We start from the raw sequence: 20,225 nt of genomic DNA on the forward strand, positions 1-20,225 counted from the left end.
CCTTATTTCTTTTTAAATGCAGCACAATTGTAATAACAGAAACAGAATATAATACTTTTAAAAGCACTTTCTTACTGATTTTATTAAGTGATATTAACTGATGAAAAAGCAGCTATATGCAGTAATATAGGAAATTGTGGATGTGATAAATTGAAATGTATCGAGATGCATTGTTGTGCATTCAAATCGTTAAATGCTGAATCGTAATCTAATCGTGAGGCTAGTGAAGGTGCACTAGGATAAAACCTTGAAGGCTACTTTGAGTTGCACAAATGTAGCTTCAATTATTCCATATAGAGTACATGATATTTCACAGGTTTATTTTGGAGGTTTACTCTCACACTAAAATGTCAGCTAAAGGCACACAAAAAAAATGACACTATTTCCCACATCCTAATTACCCAACATCCAAATTATCAAACACTGGAAATAGTCAGGTACCTGCTTTCCTTGAGTCCAAGTGATTCTTGACTTGGCACCAACGCTCTGATTTGATGAAATGTTTGCCCGTGCTCTCTCTATGTGCTATGTAACTCATTATTGACAGCCTGCACTAGTGCCCACTGAAAGTACATATCAAGTTGATAAAGCAACATATTGCCTTGGCTAATTCTCTCTTCATCGGTAGTGGCTGTGAAGTGGTGTGTGATGTTTGTGACATTTCCAACAAAGGGTTCTATGACCTTTTATATCACAGAGCCTTTGAACTGCACCCAACAGTGGAAAAAAGAGGGGGCACGGGTCAAAAAGGAAAACCAGGAGCTGGTCTGACCAAACACTCGTGCACACCCTGAGCTGACTCTGTGGATCAGGTGAAACTCTGCTCCAATCCCGTTTCCCAGCGGTGCTGCAGGTGTAGAAGAACAACATTGCTCACAGATAGTCAGTCTTTCTGCCAAGGGCAATGTCAGGAAAGATGTGCAGCAACAACAGTGTTGTTCAGACACGAAAGCTGGTGGATCAACTTCGGGTGGAGGCAGGCATGGAGAGAATCAAGGTATTTATTGATTTAAATAATCTGTTAGCTAATATGCATGATAGCTGCACATTATTAACTGAAAGAATCAGTCATCTGAAGCTACAGCCGATTCAGAACTCTCCAGCTCTGTGCTGACGAGGACCAGAAGAACAGACCACATTCATTTCACCTTTACATTGGCTGCCTGTCGGTTTCCATCTGGATTTTAAGACTCTTTTACTTTTAAACCACTTCACGGTCTCTCGCCAGCACACATGTCTGATATGTTCACAGTGTAAGAACTATTCCAGCTCCTGAAGTCCTTCAGCACCACTCAGTTAGTTGTTGCAAAGTGCAGGACTGAAACCTTTGTTGTGGCAGCTCATAGTTTTTTATGCTCCAAGTCACTGGAACAGTCTGCCTGAGGACCTTAGAGCAGCCGGAAGTCTTTTAAAAACGGCTTCAAACATCTTCAGCCTAACTTTTAAATGGTAAAATGGTTTATAGACATTATTTTATTGCACCTATGTTGTAAACTTTGTTAAATTGTTTCTGTCTGTTTATAGTATCATATATTTCTATCCCCTTTTATTAACTTTTTCCTTGGTTTTATATAATCTTCTTTATTATTATTGATTTTAATGTATATTATGAAATATCATTGTCCGCATTTTGGTCTTTGTCTCTCATCAATCAGTTGTGAGGCAGTTCGAAGTGGACAAATATTTAAAAAAGTTGAATTGATTGACTGATTTCCAAAGTTTGGAATGTACTAAAATGCTCCATCAATGTCCACTGAGTAGTTTATCTTTTCATATCCTGTCAAAGCTGTCCCTGTCCACCTTTTGTCCCAGCAGATATCCCTGACAGCAGCAGACTTGGTCCAGTACTGCAAGGACCACAGGCGCAGTGACCCTCTGCTCACCGGCATCGCAGCTTCATCCAATCCTTTCAAAGATAAGAAGACCTGTGTGCTGCTCTGACCGTCCTGAGTACAGATCGCCAGCACATAACAGACTGTGATGGACAAAACATGTTTGACAATGCAACTGCAGATTTCCTACTGACAAATGTATTAACTCACAAAGGCAATTCACACTTGATTTGTCTCCCTGCCACTAATGAGGGAGCAGAAAACATGTGACACTGTCTAATACAAAGACATCACTGGTTATAAAACACGAACAGATCATGACTAAAAGTTGGTAAGTAGTTAATTTTTTTCCACTTAACAACTTTAAGTAATTTTACTGCTCTATATAACAGCATAATTAAATAATCTGTCATATTAATAGCTTCGGTATGAATGTATAACAGTTAGGAATTACCTCAGTAACTGGCTCAGATCAAGTCAAATAAATCAAAACCAAAGAAATACAACCAATGAATCAGACACTAGATTTTAATGACATCTAATGACAGCGTTAACAGTCTTTCAGTGTTTAAACATTGCATCCGACAAGTATATAGTGCAAATAATGTAGAGTTACATTTATCCAAACAATTACGCAGACACACACACACGCAGCATTTACAGACATACCCTCAAAAACAATAACAATCAGTGTATCAGGATACAAATATTGCATTGCACATGAAGGATCATTAATGCTGATTGTGTTTCCTAACTAATGCAATGTCAGTTCCTGGAATGGATTCAGTCAATTTGTGAACATGTGAATATTACAAATGTTAAATTCTCCAGGCTATTCAAACAAACAAATAATTTAAAGAAGATGAACAAAGGAACAAGGAACCAACATCTTTGAAAGCATTGAATGCCAACGACAGACATTAGAAATAGATATGATTCCTGTATGTGTGTTTCTAATCAAACAAGAAACAAATGAAGGTGAAGAGACTTGAAGTTTTCCAAACGTTCCTCTGCCATATATCAAAATCAGCATAAAGTTTAGCAGTGCAGCTAAATTAAACAACAGGAAGAACTTTTTCCCAAAACATTAGTTTTACACTTTTTAAAAGATCTTTGTTCGGCAGTGCAGCAAATTAAAAGCGTTGTTAGGCCACATGTACCACAACTATCTTCATTTACACCCTTACCTTTGAATATTGATTGGTTAAACGAGACATATTATAATCATATTCAGGTTTTCATTTTAATATGGGTTATCACTTTAAAAGGCATGAATGCTCCAACATTCAAAAACACATTTTAAATTAAATTTTTACATTTTTAAAAAGCATAGCATGAACCTCTGCATGTAAGGTCATGTAATACACCTGCTCCCTTCGGATGAGGAACAGAAAATGATCTTATTATAATGTACCCACCCTTTTCTTTTTTTTGATTTGTTTATTTATTTATTGCACTTATTATTATTACTTTGTGTGTATACATCTGTATGTGTATATATATAGTGTGTATTTGTTCTTCGGTGTGGTGTGCTGAATGATGCTGGGTATGCATTTATAGGTGTGCCACAGATTAATATCGGGAATTTGTAAATATACAAACATACTTTCCTTTTGTATATTTCTTTGTTATTGTTCTTTTGTTTTGTTGTATGGTTTTCTTCATTTGTAAAAATGAAAACTCAATAAACAAATTGTTGAAAAAACAGAAGAAAAAAAAAGCATACAGAGTATGTCTCCTTTCAATTACTACGAACATCTCGCTTAATAAGAGATGCAGAGCTGTTTGTTTTATATAAAGCACTTGTTTTCTCCAGGTTTTCCGAATTTCAAAATGCTGAAAGACAGGTAGGGTGTTGATTGGCTGCAGGTAGTGTTTTGTCTTCTGTTTTCGATTCTTGCCACATACTGTAGTTTGCAGGAGCTGCTCTTTCATTTTCTGGGCCTCCAGACATCTACACACACATCTCCTGTGGCAACAGCGAAGACTCCAGCGTCCACACTCAGCTGGTGGTTGGAGACAGAGACAAGAGAGGTACGGGTGAGAGGGTGAAGGCACCGGGGAAGAAAAACATTAAAGAAATGATAATAATCTAAAAGATATGGAACAAAGCACTAACCCCACTGACTCCAACTTGATGATGTAGTGTGCATAATGTCTTGGGAGGCGCACAAGGGATGTGTACCTGCAATCCATAATTATAATAGCATTCATTCTGTGGCAGAGTTAGCTAAGTAGGAGACATAACAGGGAATTTGCCTGATCCTACCTTGACAGTACGATCAGATGAACAGGTGTAGAGGCTCCCATGAGATCTGTGGACTCCAGTGACCATAGCAGTGTGTCCCACATCAAACTTAGACAGGGTTTCTAAGGTCCCTGCTTGCATGGAAAAGGAGTAGAGCATGCCGTTGCTGTCTCCTGCCCACACCTCACTGCCACTGTAGCTCATGGACCGCAGGTAAGAAGTCAGCTAGAAAAGGACAGGTTGGGTCGAGTTGTTACACTGAGCAGAGAAGCACTAAAACAACAGCAAATTACAATTGTGTTTGCAGCTACCCGAAGTTTCTTCAAGACTTTGTCTGCCCTGCGATCATAGACAGCTACAGTGCGGTCTTTACCCCCAGAGATGATGTACTTGTCATCTGCAGCCAGGCACATCACAGCATTACCATGGAGACAGAGGCTTTTCACCACAGGGCTGGCCGCTGCAGATAAAATTGTTCTATCAACTTCTGGTCGCTACAAGTGTTTGGTTTATCATCACATACATGATACTATTTATTGTTATTTGCACTTGAGGCACACTCAGCCACTAAACTGTCAAGCTTGTTAAATGTTAAACCCCCTCACCTCTGGTGTCCCACATGGTGATCGTCTTGTTCAATGTACCAGCCAGCAACACATCTGTCTGACAGGACAGGCAGAGGACAGCAGAATCAGTTCTGATTAGGCCCCCCACTGCACCACCTGCCTGCAGGTCCCACAGCCTCACTGAGCTGTCGAAGCACCCTGAAGCCAGCAGAGACCCTCGAGATGCCAGGCACCAGACCCAGCCCCGATGGGTGTGTAACGCATCCTGTCCTCCCAATGTGTGCAGCAGTGTCCCAGTAGAGCCTGCTTGTAGATCCCACAGTTTAACATTCCAGTCTCTGGAAGCTGTAGCACAAACTTTCCCCTCTCCCCCGACAAGGAGAACAGAGTTGACTGAGGCAATGTGGTTTGTAGGGATGGTGATGCACTCCAGTGCTGGGGGTGGGCTAGGACTTCTGCAGGGTGGACTTTGTTCCATCTCTCCCTGTCTTCCATTACCCAGATTCCCGGGGTCAGCCAAGTTCTCTTGGTGATTAAGAGCACCATCTTCCCCATTAACACCAAACAGCATCCTGTGGTCCCTTTCTTCTTCGATCAGTGCTACTATATTCTCCACTCTCTCATTCAAATGTTCTCTTAATGTTTCTGGTTGGTCCTCACCTTCAATGGGCTGCATTTCACCGTCACCATCTTCTATTACCACCTCCATTTCTTCACCAGCACCATATGCAGCCTCCTGCACAGCGACCCCTGCCCCTTCTACCTCAGCCTCTCTGCCACCATCCTGTCCCTCTTCGCCTGCTACCCGGTCCTCCCCCGCCTGTTGCTGCTGCCTCACTTGATTACTTTCCTCCTCCTCTTTTTGGGCCTGTCCGGCCAACAGCTGCGCTCTGCCTTTCCAGCAGATTATCAGCTGCTCCATCTCCAGACAAGCAGTAGGCCAGTCAAAGTCCTCCCTTGGCCCCACTGGAAAGCCAGCTTGGGATCCTATTAATCTACGTGCTCGGAGTTGCCATGCACTGCTGTCCTTTTCCAAATTACCCAATGTCTGGCAGACCTGAAAAGAGGAGAAACAGAGTGTCAAGAATAATTTCCAACAGATGGAAGAACTAGAAAGTCTTAAATATTCCCTGTCCACTGTCTGACGTCTAGTATCGCCATGGAGCAGTTTTGTATGAGTGGGTCCACAGATTCTTTTATCCAATGCACACTCAGGATTGTGACATAATCAACTTCAGAACACACTTTCACGTGCATGTGCAAGATGCTGGAATGATAAGCAATCCTACCAATGGTGTTTACACTATTTCAACAATCAAAGAAGACATCAAACTTGATTGAGGATCAATAACAGTTTTAGGAACATACAGTGAAAGAGGGAAATACATCACATTTTAAAACCTTAACACAAGTAAGCAAGCACATAAGACGACAGGATATCTTCAAAGCATCGGGCCAATCGATCTTGAAACCGTACCTTTGGCAGCACAGTGCTGACACACTGTGCAGGAAGGTACGAGGCGATGTGGGTGACCATCTCCCAGGGTAAAGACAACAAGCCATTTGTCTCAGCGCAGGGTGAGGGGCTGGCATCTGCTGAGGATGGGTGACCGGCAGGCTGAGGACTGGAAGGGATGACAGGGACCAACATGACTCGGTTACCAGTGTCAGGACCTGTCAGTTAACTGAGGGTGAATGAAAGTCTCACCTCTGGAGGTCAGGCCCGGGAGCCTCATTACTCGGGGGTCTCACAGGGTCAGGACACGGTTCACACAGGTTCACCCTGACGTCAGACATCACCGTGTCTCCTCCAAGCACAAGAGCTGTATTTTATGCAGAGTTAATCAACATTATTCTACTAATGTTGTCGGTAAATAAAAACCTAAACTTACATTACCATGAAAGGCTCGACCAGGTGTTGGCATACAGATTCGCCTCTTGGAGAAAACAAGATGAAGTCGTTTTCTCTAAGATGTCCACATTTGATATATATATATATATATGTATATTTAAATAAACTACAGATGAGAGACACCAACCTTAAATGCTAACTTCAACTTCAGCTACACAGAACATTAGCCTGCTGCCACATCAGGACTAAGCTAGCCGCTGGTTAAAATACGTCGCCCGGGTCGGGGGGAAACAAACGTGGAGCACAGTCACTGTTAATCAAGACGGAGACGTCATATAATCACGGAAGCATCGACCTTTGCCTGTTATTTGTTGTCCCTGCGATACAAAAACACATTTTAAAATGTTCCTTTCCGGCGTAGGTAGACGACGTCATCAAACTGCGCGAGAAAAATCGTAACTATGGCAACCGGCCCTTATTCAAGTTTCCCTAACACACAATTGAAAACTTTTATGTTCAGGATGTCACGTGTGTGTATCTTCAATACAGAGTCAGGGAAAATTTTAAGATGTCACAAAGGAGTGTTTATTATATCTAAAGATGATGTATCTCTCACTCTCTCTCTTTCTATGTATATATAAATGTATGTACATATTATGTAAAGTTGTTCATACTTTTATTCTTTTTATTTTGTATGTTTCTATTTATCTATCTATCTATCTATATATATATATATATATATATATATATATATATATATATATATATTTATATTTATATTTATCTATCTATCTATCTATCTATCTATATATCTATTTATCTATTATGTTCAACAAAGGGTAAAAAACCTGCGACCAACCGTGAGAAAGTATTTGTTTTTTTTTATTGCACCTCTGTTACATAACAAGGTGTCTATTACATAATATCAGAGAAATGCATTAACGTAAAAGAAGCTGCAGAACGTTATTGTCGGTACTGTTTATGTCCTGTAGGAAATCATGACTGTAAATCATGTGCTGGGTTATACAACAAAATGGATTACAACCTGTATATATTCAGTGAAGCTACTTTTCACAGTTTTTAATCACTCACAGTAACTATTCATTACACTTGTTTTATTTATTTTAATCTTTTAATTAGAGTAAGTGTGGCATACCACATGGATCCATGCTAGGCCCAGTTCTTTCACAAATAACATCCAGTGACTGTTCTAAGATTCCAACATTGCGAAAACTATCCTTGATTTCGAGTTGGTCTCAATTCAATTGTTCTCCTTGTTAATCGTCCTCTTATCAGCATGAACAGCGAAGGTTTCTGCCACCAACAAGGGGAAGATCACTGTAGCGTCTGCACAAACCTGCAAAAGGGAGCACAACAGGCTGTGAGTTAAACAAGACAACAGGCCCTCAAGGGCCATCCATGGTTGTATCGCTGCTTTGATTGCTATAGATGAGGATATATTATAAATAAACTAAGTTTGGTACACACTGTGTTTTTCCATACGTACTTATGGGTATTAAAATTTAAAAAACACTAATGATGTTGATATTAGTATGTCTGATTTATAATAATATAAAGAATAATAAAAAGTTACCTTCACAGGTTTGGCATTTAAAGTGATCTTCCCCCAGGACACGGCTTCATCAGGTCTGGCCCCTGAGTCGCAACCATCAAATTCCTGAGCTGTGTTCACATACACCACAAACTCAGCTCCTTTCCTCTGGAAGGAAACAAAGCAGTTTGTCAAAAACTTCACACTGAGCAACGGAGATCATTTTACTTATTCACTGATTCATTGATACAATTTCCCACAAAAGTTATTTACTGTAGCTCCTTAGAACAAATGCTAAAGCATAGCATTAAAAAAGTAAATACTTACCCATGCATTGGCATTGCAAGTGTGGTGCTTTGCTAACCCTCCCCCTAGGAGGATCATCCCTGTGCTATTGGCGTTCACTGCAATGTCGTTTATCCTTGAAATATCTTAAGGCAAAGTCATAGTGTAAGATTACAAAAAAAACACGAAGCAACATTTAAGAGCAAACAAATAAAGACTGTTTTACCTTCAGCAATGTCCAAAATTAAGCCAGGGTTCTCAGCTGAGAACATGTAGAACAAGTCTCCTATGGCGCCATCTGTAAGGGCAGGGCTGAACACTGGGATGTTGTTCTGAAACGAAAGCCAGGTCACTGCTTTGTGAAAACCCAATCATTAAATGATTTGAACAAAAACCTCAGACACTTGCTTTTAAGAGAACCCTGACCAGTACTCACCTTGTAGGCCCAATAGCAAACAGATTCAGGGTTGTTGATCTCCTTGCCCAGTCGATAGATCATCTTAGATGGAGTCCAACTCACGCCCTGAGGGCAGAAAAATGGAAATATACATGATCTCTTGCAAATAGATGCGTCAGGACATCTCGGCTACCACAATGGATAAAATAGCAGTTTAAATGGTTAGAATTTAAAATGTTGCCCTAAAGTAAGGACCTTTTAATGTACGTGTGTATTAAAAAGTCATCAAAATAATTAATATTTTGAGTACTATACAATTATAATTATAATTATTATAATTATTATTATTATGATTATTATTATTATGAACCATCAAAACAATGTAGAACTGTCCACTCACCTGAGAGTTCTGCTCCATCAGCATCTGCTTCATTATCGGCAACATCCATTTTTCGAATAACATGTAGTTCATATCAGGCATCAGAAGATTGCCAATCCTGCAGCAAATGTGACATATGGAAACCGAATGAAAATAATGTATCAGCTGTGTTAAGAATATTTTTCTAATTCAAATGCACAATGATTACATATTATTAAATAAAAAATATTGATCACTGTAACTTATTCATTTCAAATATCATAAGTATCTAGTTTTGATTGGGTTCAAATGGATTCAGGTTGCCAAAGCACTAGGGATGAGGGATCAGAAAATGATGATGCAATGTGTGTAATCTAACACAAAGGTGTGTCACTGATATCAGCGCCGTACTTCCTGATTTCTCTCTTAACATTGTGTAATTTTCTTATACACTGACTTCTTTTTGCAACCAGTGGAGGTTTGAGGCACTTCCATATTGGCTTCACTTTCCGGACCCGGAATTTACGGCCACTTTTATATACAATCTAAAATTCCAACTTAGAAGGGGCTTAACTATCTCACTTAAAATGACATGTTTTTACTAATCTGACCCTGTGACTGACCTGTCGAGACCGTTTTTATACAGATCCTTCCCAGGCAGAGTGAAGTCTCCAATGTAAATATGTCCCAAGCACTTGATCAGATCCTCCTCAATACCTCCAGCTGTGGTCACCAAGACATCCACCTAAACAGAGGAGGAAATGTATATGTATTATATGTATTGAATGTGCAGAATGTGCAGAATGTGGACATGATAGCATTTTGTCATACAAAGCACATGAACATTTTATAACGTCCTGCAAACTCTTGTATTGCTTCAGCAAAAATGTTAAAGCACACATTGTTTTGTGCTTCGTGTAGTTGAGGAGGGTCATATACCATTCTGTGCTCTGCGAGATAGCGGATACTCTCCCTGACCCCGCTGCTGATGAGGTTTGAAGTGTAACTGAGGAAGATGGTGCAGCTCGAGGGGCTCGGGCAGATCGACGGATCCTCCTCAACACTTCCATTCACTGCCTTCACCGGCTGTTGACGCCTCTTGATCTGTGGATGTTGGAGAAGATTGCCAAAAAGTGAGGAGAGTAAACTGTGGTGAAGGTCTGTTACACTGGGAACGTGATGATTCACAGACATCCTCCCTGTGTTCCATCCATCTCACCATGCTGTTTATCTGCTGGATAGCCAGGGCCACATTAGTCGCCTGGAAGCCAGTGCTGAGGAAGGACTGCAGCAGTGCGCGGTGGTCCACTCCCTGGTTGAATTCATAGCCCTGGACCTTTGGTGTGTCTGGTAGTTTGAGAGTCTCCCTGTAGATGTACGGAACTACTTTGCGCTTACAGGCCATATTGTCTGGGGGGAAAAAACATTGGGGATGTAAATGAAGAATTATCACAAAATTCCCCATATGACACTGGCATTTACTATCATAAACTGAAAACTAAGCAGCTCTTTTAATAAGTCTGTACATGTGAACCAGCCTGCTCCAACCAGTCTGGTTAGTTGGTAAATTTCTTCCTGCCTGAATAAGATTTTTGAGCGCAAGAAGGTGTGTCACAAGGCCACAGCCCATTACTACATCAATCATTCGATCAGATTTTACGTGCAAAGCTCATATTCACATATCAAAATTGGACTCATAGGGCTTAACAAGGTGCGACATGTACCGGTGCCCTTAAGGAAAAATTACCCCCAACTAGTAGAAGGGAGAAAATGTGCAGAAACCTCAGAGAGAGACACATGTGAGGGATCCCAGGACGGGCAGAAGTGCAACAGATTTCACTCGTATCTCTGAAGGTGTGCGACTGAGTGACTGACAGAATGCATAACAGCTGAGTGGGGAGGTTCCCCACAGGCTATTATGTGTTCAGGGGGGTATTTACAGGCAGTACAGACAGTTTCACAATGTCAAATGTAATGTTGTTTCAGTTAATATATTATACTTGTTCCATTGTCTGACAACAGAAGCAGAAAAACATGCAAATCAGAACATTTTCATTGGGAACTCGGCTGTGTTAATATACTGTATGTGAGCACATGAGAGTTACGGAAACTGGTTGACACGAGGCAGAACACGTATATGATGAGACTATGAATATACAAACTAAATTACTGCTCCGCAAATGGTTAGAAGCTACGTCCTCAATTTCACAGCTTGAATATACATAATCTGGTTTCACCCTGAAATGACGAATGTAAGACAGGTTTCAGTTATTTACTTCTTATCGTTGGACTTTTTAATTACATGTCAAATGTAACTGCTTTAGCCTCATATATCTACACGAAACGAATTTCCATATATTCAGATAGTGTGTGTGTGTGTGAGAGAGAGTCTGTCTCTGTCTTTCTAAACTCGGCAAACTGTCAAACAAAGAAATGTTAAATACATACTGTATATCCCACAAATGTATTACAGGTGAGTTATAATATTACCTGCGTAGTTTGCAGACAGAAGATCTCTTGTTGTTGTTGTGTCCTCTGGATGTTGCTCAGTCCATGCAACTTTCACCAAAGATGGATTTATATCTGCAGTCTTTGAAACCCTTTACCGAACCAGGAGGGCGGAGTTCCTTGTGTCCTGAAGAACCCAGTAGGTGTGTAGCTGGTTAAGGCAGCTCATTATGCGTGTATTATTATGTTTTTTAGTATATTCTGAACCTGTCCTACCTGCTGTACCCCAAACATGTTACTGCAGGGTAATGAAACCTGTTTTAAACTCTTCTTTATGGCCAGAGAATGATGGAATTTACAAATCTGAGGTAGGTAATCATGTGTTATACCTGCTCGCTGTGCTTGCACAATGCATAAGCACTACATCGATATATATTGAACTTTTGTTGTGTTGCTTTCGCTGAAATTGTATTGTGAATTGTGATAATCACTGATATTGTTCTATTTCCAGGCTCTATCGTAAATCACTGATATCTCTTTACGCAGACTAATGTGTGACCTGAATGAGATGTGAAAACACCAACAAAAAAACTTTTCAGTTTATGCATTCTTTCTTAGGAGGCCGCATTCATAAAAGAAGTGCTTAACAATGCTCTCAATCCATTACTTACACTTCTCCTGTCTAGTTGCAGATGTGGGTTTGCAGTGTGGAAAATTGTGTATTTTTTGGTAGATGCTGCCTGGGAGTCTGAAGAAAAAGTCTGAAACTATGAATTTTACTCTTTTTATTGACGTACATTGTTCAGGTTTTGCTGCTATGAATTAAAGTTTTAGTTAATATTTAATAATATTGAATAACCACCACTCTTCCTGTAGATTCAAGTGCTGTCAAAAAACAGAAACGATTTCAGAAGGCTTTGATTTGGTTTTATGCTGTTTCCTTGCCAGCAGTCGTCTTGGCGTAACCTGCGAAGGTTTCTGCCACTAACAAGGGGAAGATGATGGTGGCGTCTCCAAACACCTTGAAAGACAGAATGACATCATGTGTGTTAAAACCTAGAAGAACAACAGGGACTATCAGACCTTCAGGTTTGCTCCTCGATGATTCAAATGAAGCTACTGGTTGTAATGAATAAATTAGGTCACAGCACTGACATAGATATTGCTTCTCATTTCTTTTAAACAAAAGGTAATACATTCTTGCATTGGTGCACTATGTTGTTTAAGAAGACTGCACAACAATTATCTAACAAAGCAAAATCTGTCCTTTTGCTAAATTTTTAGGGCTTGTGAATGGATGGTAATTGTGACATTTGTATGTTATTGTCAGTTTTGTATAAAGAGCTGCGTAACCAACATAGACACTTTCCCCAGGTAGTAGAAACCATAGAATTTCCACTGAAGGGACCAGGATCGAAAGGAATTTATTTTTACGTTCCTTTAAAAGCCTATAGTTATGGCTGAGTCCTGAACCATCCCTTATATGCTACTATAGATCTAGACTGCTAGGGGAATTCCAGAGCTGCAGGATTCTGATAATTATCACCCCTATTGTTTTCATTATAACAACTGAAACCTGTTCCTGGTCTCTCTCTCCTCTCTCTCCCCCTCTCCTCCCCCTCCCCCCTATCTCTATCTCTTCTCTTCTTCCCTGCTCCACCCCGACCAGTCGAGGCAGAATGCCGCTCACACTGAGTCTGGTTCTGCGAGAGGTTTCTTCCTGTTAATGAGGGAGCTTTTTCTCTCCATAGTCGCTAAAGTGCTTGCTCATTGTGGGAACTGTTAGGTAAAAAAATATTTTTTGATATAATGTATATCATGATTTTGCACTATACAAATAAGTTGAATCTCCTCCCTGATTGCTGTTTTAATTCTATTTATATCGCAGCATCGTCGTGGTGTAGTTTTACTGACACACGTTGGACTAGAGTGGAACAGCTCATTATATAGCTTCATAAATCAGTGGACTAATCTGCATAATTTCCCCTGGTCCTTAGAGTACAGTGTGTGTGGAAACACAGATGAAACAATGGTCTTCAGGAACCTTTTAGTTCCCTGAAAATAGTCCAGGGGCTAAAGGTTCCTGGTGCTCTTGGGCGAAATGTGGCGAAAGGTACCTTCACAGGTTTAGCATCCATGCGGATCTTGCCCCAGGACACGGCTTCATCAGGTCGAGCTCCTGAGTCGCAACCATCAAACTCCTGAGCTGTGTTCACATACACAGCGTAGTCAGCTCCATCCCTCTGGAAGGAAACAAAGCAGTGTTTCAGAGTGCGAATGAGAAGAAAAACAAAGAGAATTGCTTTATGCTCGATTTTGTGTGTGTGTGTGTGTGTGTGTGTGTGTGTGTGTGTGTGTGTGTGTGTGTGTGTGTGTGTGTGTGTGTGTGTGTGTGTGTGTGTGTGTGTGTGTGTGTGTGTGTGTGTGTGGTTAGGCCTCCTTAATAAATTCAAAATGGAAATCCATCAAATTCAGAAATGCAAACTACATACCCAGGAATTGGCATTGCAGATGTGATGTTTGGCTACACCTCCTCCCAGGGTGATCACTGCAGTGCTGTTGGCAGCTACTACAAGGTTGTTCAACCTTGCAATATCTGGAATCAAATGTGTTGTGTGAGATCAGATAACAACCGAGATTAGCAGAGATGCAAACTATTTTACCTTCTATTACATCCAGTATCAAACTAGGGTTCTCAGCTGAGAAGAGGTACAACATGTCTCCCATGGCACCATCTGTCAGGGCAGGGCTGAACACTGGGATGTTGTTCTGAAACAGAAAGTACCCATAGTAACCAGTGGGTTGTAACCTTAAGTCTGAACCAATTCAACAGCTGCTGCCCCACGTTCTCCTGTGTTTCGTTCTCGTTAATGTACGTTTGCCCTCTATTTGTTGTCATTCCTGTCTGTGTGTTACTGCTGCAGTATTTAAGTCCTGCTCATCCAGTCGCCGCCAGATAGTTCAGATTCCCAGTGTGTTAACGTCATGGCCATTCCAACTCGAATACCTTGATGCCTGGTCTGTTTTCAGTTTACTATTCTGGTGCATTATCCACTCCTTTGCTGTCTTCAGCAACATCCACCCTCGTCTTCATCTACCAGTCAGTATTTGGATCCCTCACTCGCCAAATAACATGCCCGCCCAGCAAACCCTAACCCCAATACACAGGTCTCGGGATTCACCTTGTAGGCCCAGTAGTAAACAGATTCAGGGTTGTTGATCTCCCTGCCCAGTCGGTGGATCATCTTAGATGGAGTCCAGCGAACGCCCTGACAGAAGAAGCATCATCGCAAAATTAAACTGTGCTGTGAACTGGGATCAGGACATTTTAGCTGCCATCACAAACAGAGCATTAGACACTCAATGGCTGAAATATGTTGCAGTGACAAGAGCCATGTGAGACAGCCGTTTAAAGTAGAGTTCACACACCTGAGTGTTCTGCTCCACCAGCATCTGCGCCAAGATCGGCATTATCCATTTATCTAATTTTTCGTAGTTTTCATCAGGCATCAGAGTGTTTCCAGTCCTAAGGCCAAAGTGACACATATGAATCATCCTGAAAGTAATTCTGGCAGTGTAAGTGAGTCATTTAAAGGTGCATATTAATAGTTTTTCATCAACAAATGTTTGTCCTGAGTTAAGACAGTGAACAAGTCAAACATCAACATGTTAGCATCACCGCTTTGCGGGTTAGGGTTAGCATGTATACTACCATTACCTTGGGAAACCCTAACTAGCTGAATTGCTGTTATGCTGCAGCTAATTCACTGATTTGAAAACTTAGTTCTTGTGGAGGTAGCTCATCAGAGCACGCAATTTATGTTTGTTGTTTTGAGTTTTGTGGATAAAAAAACGTTGTGAGTGAGCGGCTGTTGTCAAACTTTTGTTAACTGCCACCATGGGCCTCCCTAGCCCTAACCCTTTGCCACCTTTAACAAGGGGGAGTGATTAGCTGTCTACACTTTGTTGTGCTGTTCACTCCCCCGGGTGCAGCTGGAGGTGCTCTGCTGAGACACCTCTACAATTATATTGCAGCCAAATCTACGAGTGTTCTGGTCATCTGAAATGCTGTCTGACCTGTTGAGGCCTTTTTTATACAGATCCTCTCCAGGCATAGTAAAATCTCCAACGTAAACCGGGCCCAAACACTTGATCAGATCCTCCTCGATACCTCCAGCGGTGGTCACTAAGACATCCACCTAAACAGAGAAGAATGTGCTGTTCTGTTGTGAAAAATTATACAATACATGCCTCTGATTTAAATGTTTCTTGTGAGGTATTGCTCTATCATACAGCTAAACGCATGTCGTATTAATGAGAAGGGTTTTATACCATTCTGTGCTCCGCAAGGTAGCGGATAGTCTCCCTCAATCCGCTGCTGATGAGGTTTGAGGTGTAACCGAGGAAGATGGTGCAGCTCATGAGGCACGGGCAGGTTGATGGATCCTCTTTGACGGTGCCATTCGCTGCCTTCACTGGCTGCTGACGTCTCTTTATCTGTGGATGTGGAGTGGATGGCGAAACTTCAAGGTAAAGCTGTTTTTTATAGAGCACAATCTTTTCAAATCATTTCAAAAAATGTCATAAAACATTTGATGATAAGTTATGAGTGCAAGCGGACGGTATGCACACGCAGCCAGAGGTGGCAAAAGCACACATATTCTCCTATCAAGTAAAAGTATAAAAGTACAGGCTCTAAAATGTACTCTAAAGTAAAAAGTACCCCTCTGAGGGCTACCAATTGTGTCTGTGCGATCTGATACTCATGTCACATTAATATAGTTCAATGCTGTTTAAATTAAACTACTCTTAGTTCAAATAAAATCAAATAAAAAAACAGGGGTTAAAGCAAGAAAAGATTTGTGAAATGAAAAGTGTGTAAACTACAATGTAAGTATTTTTATTTTAATTACGGTCAGGGATGGGGAATGATTAGTTGGCCTGCTTTGTTGTGGACGTTGGCTGATTCTTCACTTCCTTGCATCTTGTTACTCCTTGTCATGGACATATGCGCGGAGCCTCTTCTCTCCTGTCTGCTTTATCTTGATACGCCCTTTACACTGTGTTGAGTATGTTTTGCATGATATGCACCAATAGCCTCTGGCTGACTCATTGTTTAGGGGTTTTGATGGACAGAGTGAGTTCTTGTTGAGCCTGCACTGACGGGTTTTACAGTGTCTGCCTGAGGAAACAAGCTGACTCAGTATGGAGGACATGGGCGGATTTCGCAAATCGTATTTTGGACATGTCTGGTGATTCTCTTGTCAGATGCCTTGGAGTGTGGAATGTTGCCTGACTACATGCAACGGTTTTCACTGCTCTGTGGTTTTAGCCTTGTGCTGAGGTTGTCGAACCAGGCTAAAGTTATCTGCCCACTGTCAGTCTACATGCACTCCTACTTAATAAATACTGATGCCATTAGATTCAGTGGTTAAGATGTTGGGACAAGTGGGGAAGTTGCATGTTGCAGCTGAACACACCTCACCACACCTCACCACACCTCACCACACCCCACAAAATAGATCTCTTTCACCTAAATCTTACACACTGAACTTTAAAAAAAGGTTGTTGCGTATTCGCCAAAATTCTCCCCGTGTACCATCCAACTCACCATGTTCTTGATCTCCTTGACAGCCAAGCCAAAATTAGTGGCTTGGAAGCCTGTGGTGAGGTACGACTGTAGCAGGGCTTGGTGGTCCACTCCCTTGTTAAAGTCATAGCCCAGAATCTTTGGTGTATCCCCTGGTACCGGCTGAGTGGTTCTGTAGAGACTCCCTACAAGTGGATGGACATGTTGGGCCATGATCTCTGAAACAACGATATGACACACTGTCATAAATTAGTCCTTGCAAGCAAAACTATAAAACCTCTAAAGTATTTGAATGCATATTAAATGAATGGCCCATGAAGGAGGAAAATAAGCACCTTTCAGACGTGGGTGTAGTCAGATGGAAGACTGCCCAGTATGGCCAGTGCTACCGCTTATATCTGTCTGACCACTACAAATTTCTAAAACCTTACAGTCTGATTGGACGAGAATTCCGTCACACCCTTCCACTCTCCTCTCCAACGGACTAATCTAACCACAACCACCTATGTCGTCAGCTGCAGTGGAGTCTGCAGGTTTTTTTAACACGCATGTCCTGCAGCCTTCATACAGCTGCATGGATTTAATGACCTGAGGGACAAGCTTGAATTACAGTATTAAGCAGCTGTGTACAACAGATCAGACCATATTTTAGTAAGTTTAATGATTATTGCAGAATACTCTACTGCTTTAACCACATTTAACTCTTTATTATTTTTATGCTGTAAAGTTATAAATGGTGTTAACCTCTGGAGACAGTCTTGGTACAGTGACCTGTCTTGTTTGTCTGGTTTTAAGCACCATGAGAGGGGAGAAATAATTCCACTTTCTTACAGTAGGAGCAGAGAATAATATCTAGTATATATATATATATATATCTAATAGGGAGGCAGGGTGGCACTAGCAGGTAGGCGGTTCTCTGGAACGTATTCATTTTAACAGGAAAGATTTCACTAATGCCCAAAGAAGAATGGTGGCAGAGTCAGGGGTTTCATTTCGGTTTCAAAGGTGGGGGTGCTCAGCAGGTAAGAATCCACAAGGCACATCATTCATGTATAATTCCAGTTAATGTATCGTCTCTAAAATTTACATACATATACACAACATATGTGAGAGAGGGAAGATACTGTTGCTCTAATACTTAAAATTCAAATTAATGACAAGTTATTAAATATAGTTAGAGCCTACATGGGGCACACATGTGACCCCCTCTTTAATAATTTGAATAGAATGAGAGGTGGCGACGAAACGGCATGTGGATGGAAGGAAAGTCTACGGCAGCCACCCGATGAGGGCATTTATGAGCAATGAATTCCTATGGGCTTTAAAAAGAAGGATTTGCTATTGTGATGGAAAATTCTGTATTTGGGTAATGATTAATAGAAGAACAGACATGCATGTAGAGGATGGGATAAACAAATGTGTTTATCCAAAGGGTCAGCTGTGAGTTAATGTTTAGGTTAACGATTATCACTCCAGGGACTTTTGCTTCTGTGGCCTGGGAGAGCCTGAAACTTTATGGTGTCTTGGACATCTGGTTGGGATTTCACCCCAGGGGTCACTCCAGGGGTGAATCAACGCATACAATGACCTTACACCACACCCATTCATTCAACATTTACAAAAGTTAAGCCGTGAAAAGTTTGACAGGCAGAATCTCCAGTTTGTTTGGTGGAGCTGTTAACAACTCATATCTTACGTGTTACCCACTGATCCATTCTGCAAAGTAAAAATAATAATAATAAGTTTGGTATTTCACAAGTGCAACTGGTGTGAGTGTCCAAATCATTTCACAATTTCTATCCACAACGGCCTTTGACAAAATGTTTAGTATTGCCATTGTCCCTCCATGTTGGAAGAAACAGTGGTTCATACGTGTAAAACTGTGGTATACTATGTATTGATATATAAGAAAACAAATGTCAACGAAAACAAAATAGATTTGTGTTGTTACAGAGATTGCAGTCGCTAAATTTCTAGTTAATAGTTGAAATAATTGTAACATAGAGATGGTTAATTGATGCACAGATTCATCATCTATTAAATGAAAATGCATGTGATATTTATTGATTTGTGGCGCAGTGCACTTGCGTCTGGTGTTTTGCTGCTGGGGCACTGGGCTGTTCCACTGGAAATTGATTAATGACTCAATAGTTTGCAAAATATATTGTTATTTAGAAGTAAAATGGAAGACTTGTGTTAAGTGAATTATAAGAAAATCTGTCTTTAGTATGACACTGGCCTCTCCCTGTTCCTCTTGGTCGGGCAAAAAGAAACCTCCGTTCTGGTAGGGTGACAACAAACAGGAAGTTAGAGTTTGGAAACAATAATGAAGACGTGTGCCTCCTGATAAGAAAATGACAGTCATGACTCTATCAACAGTGAACACAACATAGATGGAGACATGAATAAAAGATTACAGGCATTGCAAGACTTACTTCCAGTGCCAGCACCATCGCTCTTTCGCCATTGCTGTTCCTTGATCGCAGCATTATTTTTTTTGTCACAATGCCACCAACTGCAGAACAAACGAGTACTTCAGGTTCTCCTTGCTCGTTGCTCCCTCCCTTTATTTCTATTTCTCACACCAACACACAGTTACATAAAAACAATTACAACACGGATTTCTCAGGACAGATGTTAACTGGGTCTTAATCCAGTGTCGGGACTTGCTTTGGTGATTCATTTGAATGTGGGCAGGCGTGCACAATAATTCCCATGTAAAGAAAACAGAAAAAGGTTTATTTTTACTTAGTGACGGCACAATTCAAATTTTCATTAACACTTTCAGCATGAAGGTCTGTAGCTCAGAGTTGTTGCTGTTGGGAAATATAGGGCAGCTAAAGGCAAGGAGAGGACAATAAGAGGAGAAAAACTGATAGCTACCACTTCTCTAAAGATGTTTTCAGACTAGACAGACTAAGATAGACCTTCACCTATGAAGAACACAGCAGGAGATCAACCGGGTCAGACGCCCTCACAACAACAGGAACATTTCCGGAACATTCGGGCGAGAGGTGGTGCAGGAGGCTGGACATGACGTACAAATGCTGCTGCAGAAAAGTCAGCCTTTTGTATAGAGCGTGTAGAAAGAAAGGAA

At 41.0% G+C, this 20,225-nt stretch overlaps 4 protein-coding genes across 9 annotated transcripts; 1 reads left to right on the plus strand and 3 right to left on the minus strand.

The window, feature by feature from the left end:
* Positions 1 to 794: 794 nt before the first annotated feature.
* Positions 795 to 2,349, plus strand: LOC118123551 (guanine nucleotide-binding protein G(I)/G(S)/G(O) subunit gamma-7). The gene is made up of 2 exons (XM_035181020.2): positions 795 to 997; positions 1,816 to 2,349. The coding sequence occupies exons 1-2, from the start codon at positions 905 to 907 to the stop codon at positions 1,939 to 1,941; spliced, it is 219 nt and encodes a 72-aa protein (XP_035036911.1). The 5' UTR covers positions 795 to 904; the 3' UTR covers positions 1,942 to 2,349.
* Positions 2,343 to 6,924, minus strand: LOC124851077 (F-box/WD repeat-containing protein 9-like). 5 transcript variants are annotated; one of them, XM_035181013.2, is made up of 9 exons: positions 6,686 to 6,924; positions 6,544 to 6,583; positions 6,355 to 6,454; positions 6,124 to 6,271; positions 4,686 to 5,703; positions 4,392 to 4,540; positions 4,102 to 4,305; positions 3,952 to 4,017; positions 2,343 to 3,838 (listed from the first exon to the last, which is right to left on the minus strand). In XM_035181013.2, exons 2-9 carry the CDS (start codon positions 6,569 to 6,571, stop codon positions 3,764 to 3,766), a joined length of 1,788 nt encoding a protein of 595 aa, XP_035036904.2. In that variant the 5' UTR covers positions 6,572 to 6,583; positions 6,686 to 6,924; the 3' UTR covers positions 2,343 to 3,763. The 5 variants fall into 5 exon arrangements, with proteins under 5 accessions (XP_035036904.2, XP_035036902.2, XP_035036907.2 ...); XM_035181011.2 differs by having other exon boundaries at positions 6,355 to 6,469; XM_035181016.2 differs by having other exon boundaries at positions 6,539 to 6,583.
* Positions 6,925 to 7,366: 442 nt separating this feature from the next.
* Positions 7,367 to 11,726, minus strand: LOC118122779 (deoxyhypusine synthase). Its single transcript, XM_035179625.1, has 10 exons — positions 11,581 to 11,726; positions 10,310 to 10,500; positions 10,030 to 10,194; positions 9,714 to 9,835; positions 9,133 to 9,229; positions 8,772 to 8,858; positions 8,562 to 8,667; positions 8,378 to 8,481; positions 8,093 to 8,218; positions 7,367 to 7,855 (listed from the first exon to the last, which is right to left on the minus strand). The coding sequence occupies exons 2-10, from the start codon at positions 10,493 to 10,495 to the stop codon at positions 7,760 to 7,762; spliced, it is 1,089 nt and encodes a 362-aa protein (XP_035035516.1). The 5' UTR covers positions 10,496 to 10,500; positions 11,581 to 11,726; the 3' UTR covers positions 7,367 to 7,759.
* Positions 11,727 to 12,306: 580 nt separating this feature from the next.
* On the minus strand, positions 12,307 to 17,601 carry LOC118122835 (deoxyhypusine synthase). Of its 2 annotated transcripts, XM_035179717.2 has the most exons (10): positions 17,464 to 17,601; positions 17,150 to 17,346; positions 15,871 to 16,035; positions 15,616 to 15,737; positions 14,968 to 15,064; positions 14,721 to 14,807; positions 14,202 to 14,307; positions 14,031 to 14,134; positions 13,656 to 13,781; positions 12,307 to 12,559 (listed from the first exon to the last, which is right to left on the minus strand). In XM_035179717.2, exons 2-10 carry the CDS (start codon positions 17,339 to 17,341, stop codon positions 12,467 to 12,469), a joined length of 1,092 nt encoding a protein of 363 aa, XP_035035608.1. In that variant the 5' UTR covers positions 17,342 to 17,346; positions 17,464 to 17,601; the 3' UTR covers positions 12,307 to 12,466. The 2 variants fall into 2 exon arrangements, with proteins under 2 accessions (XP_035035608.1, XP_035035607.1); XM_035179716.2 differs by lacking the exon at positions 17,464 to 17,601 and having other exon boundaries at positions 17,150 to 17,457.
* Positions 17,602 to 20,225: the final 2,624 nt, after the last annotated feature.

The sequence above is a fragment of the Hippoglossus stenolepis genome, chromosome 16 (assembly GCF_022539355.2).
Source record: "Hippoglossus stenolepis isolate QCI-W04-F060 chromosome 16, HSTE1.2, whole genome shotgun sequence".
NCBI lineage: Eukaryota > Metazoa > Chordata > Actinopteri > Pleuronectiformes > Pleuronectidae > Hippoglossus > Hippoglossus stenolepis.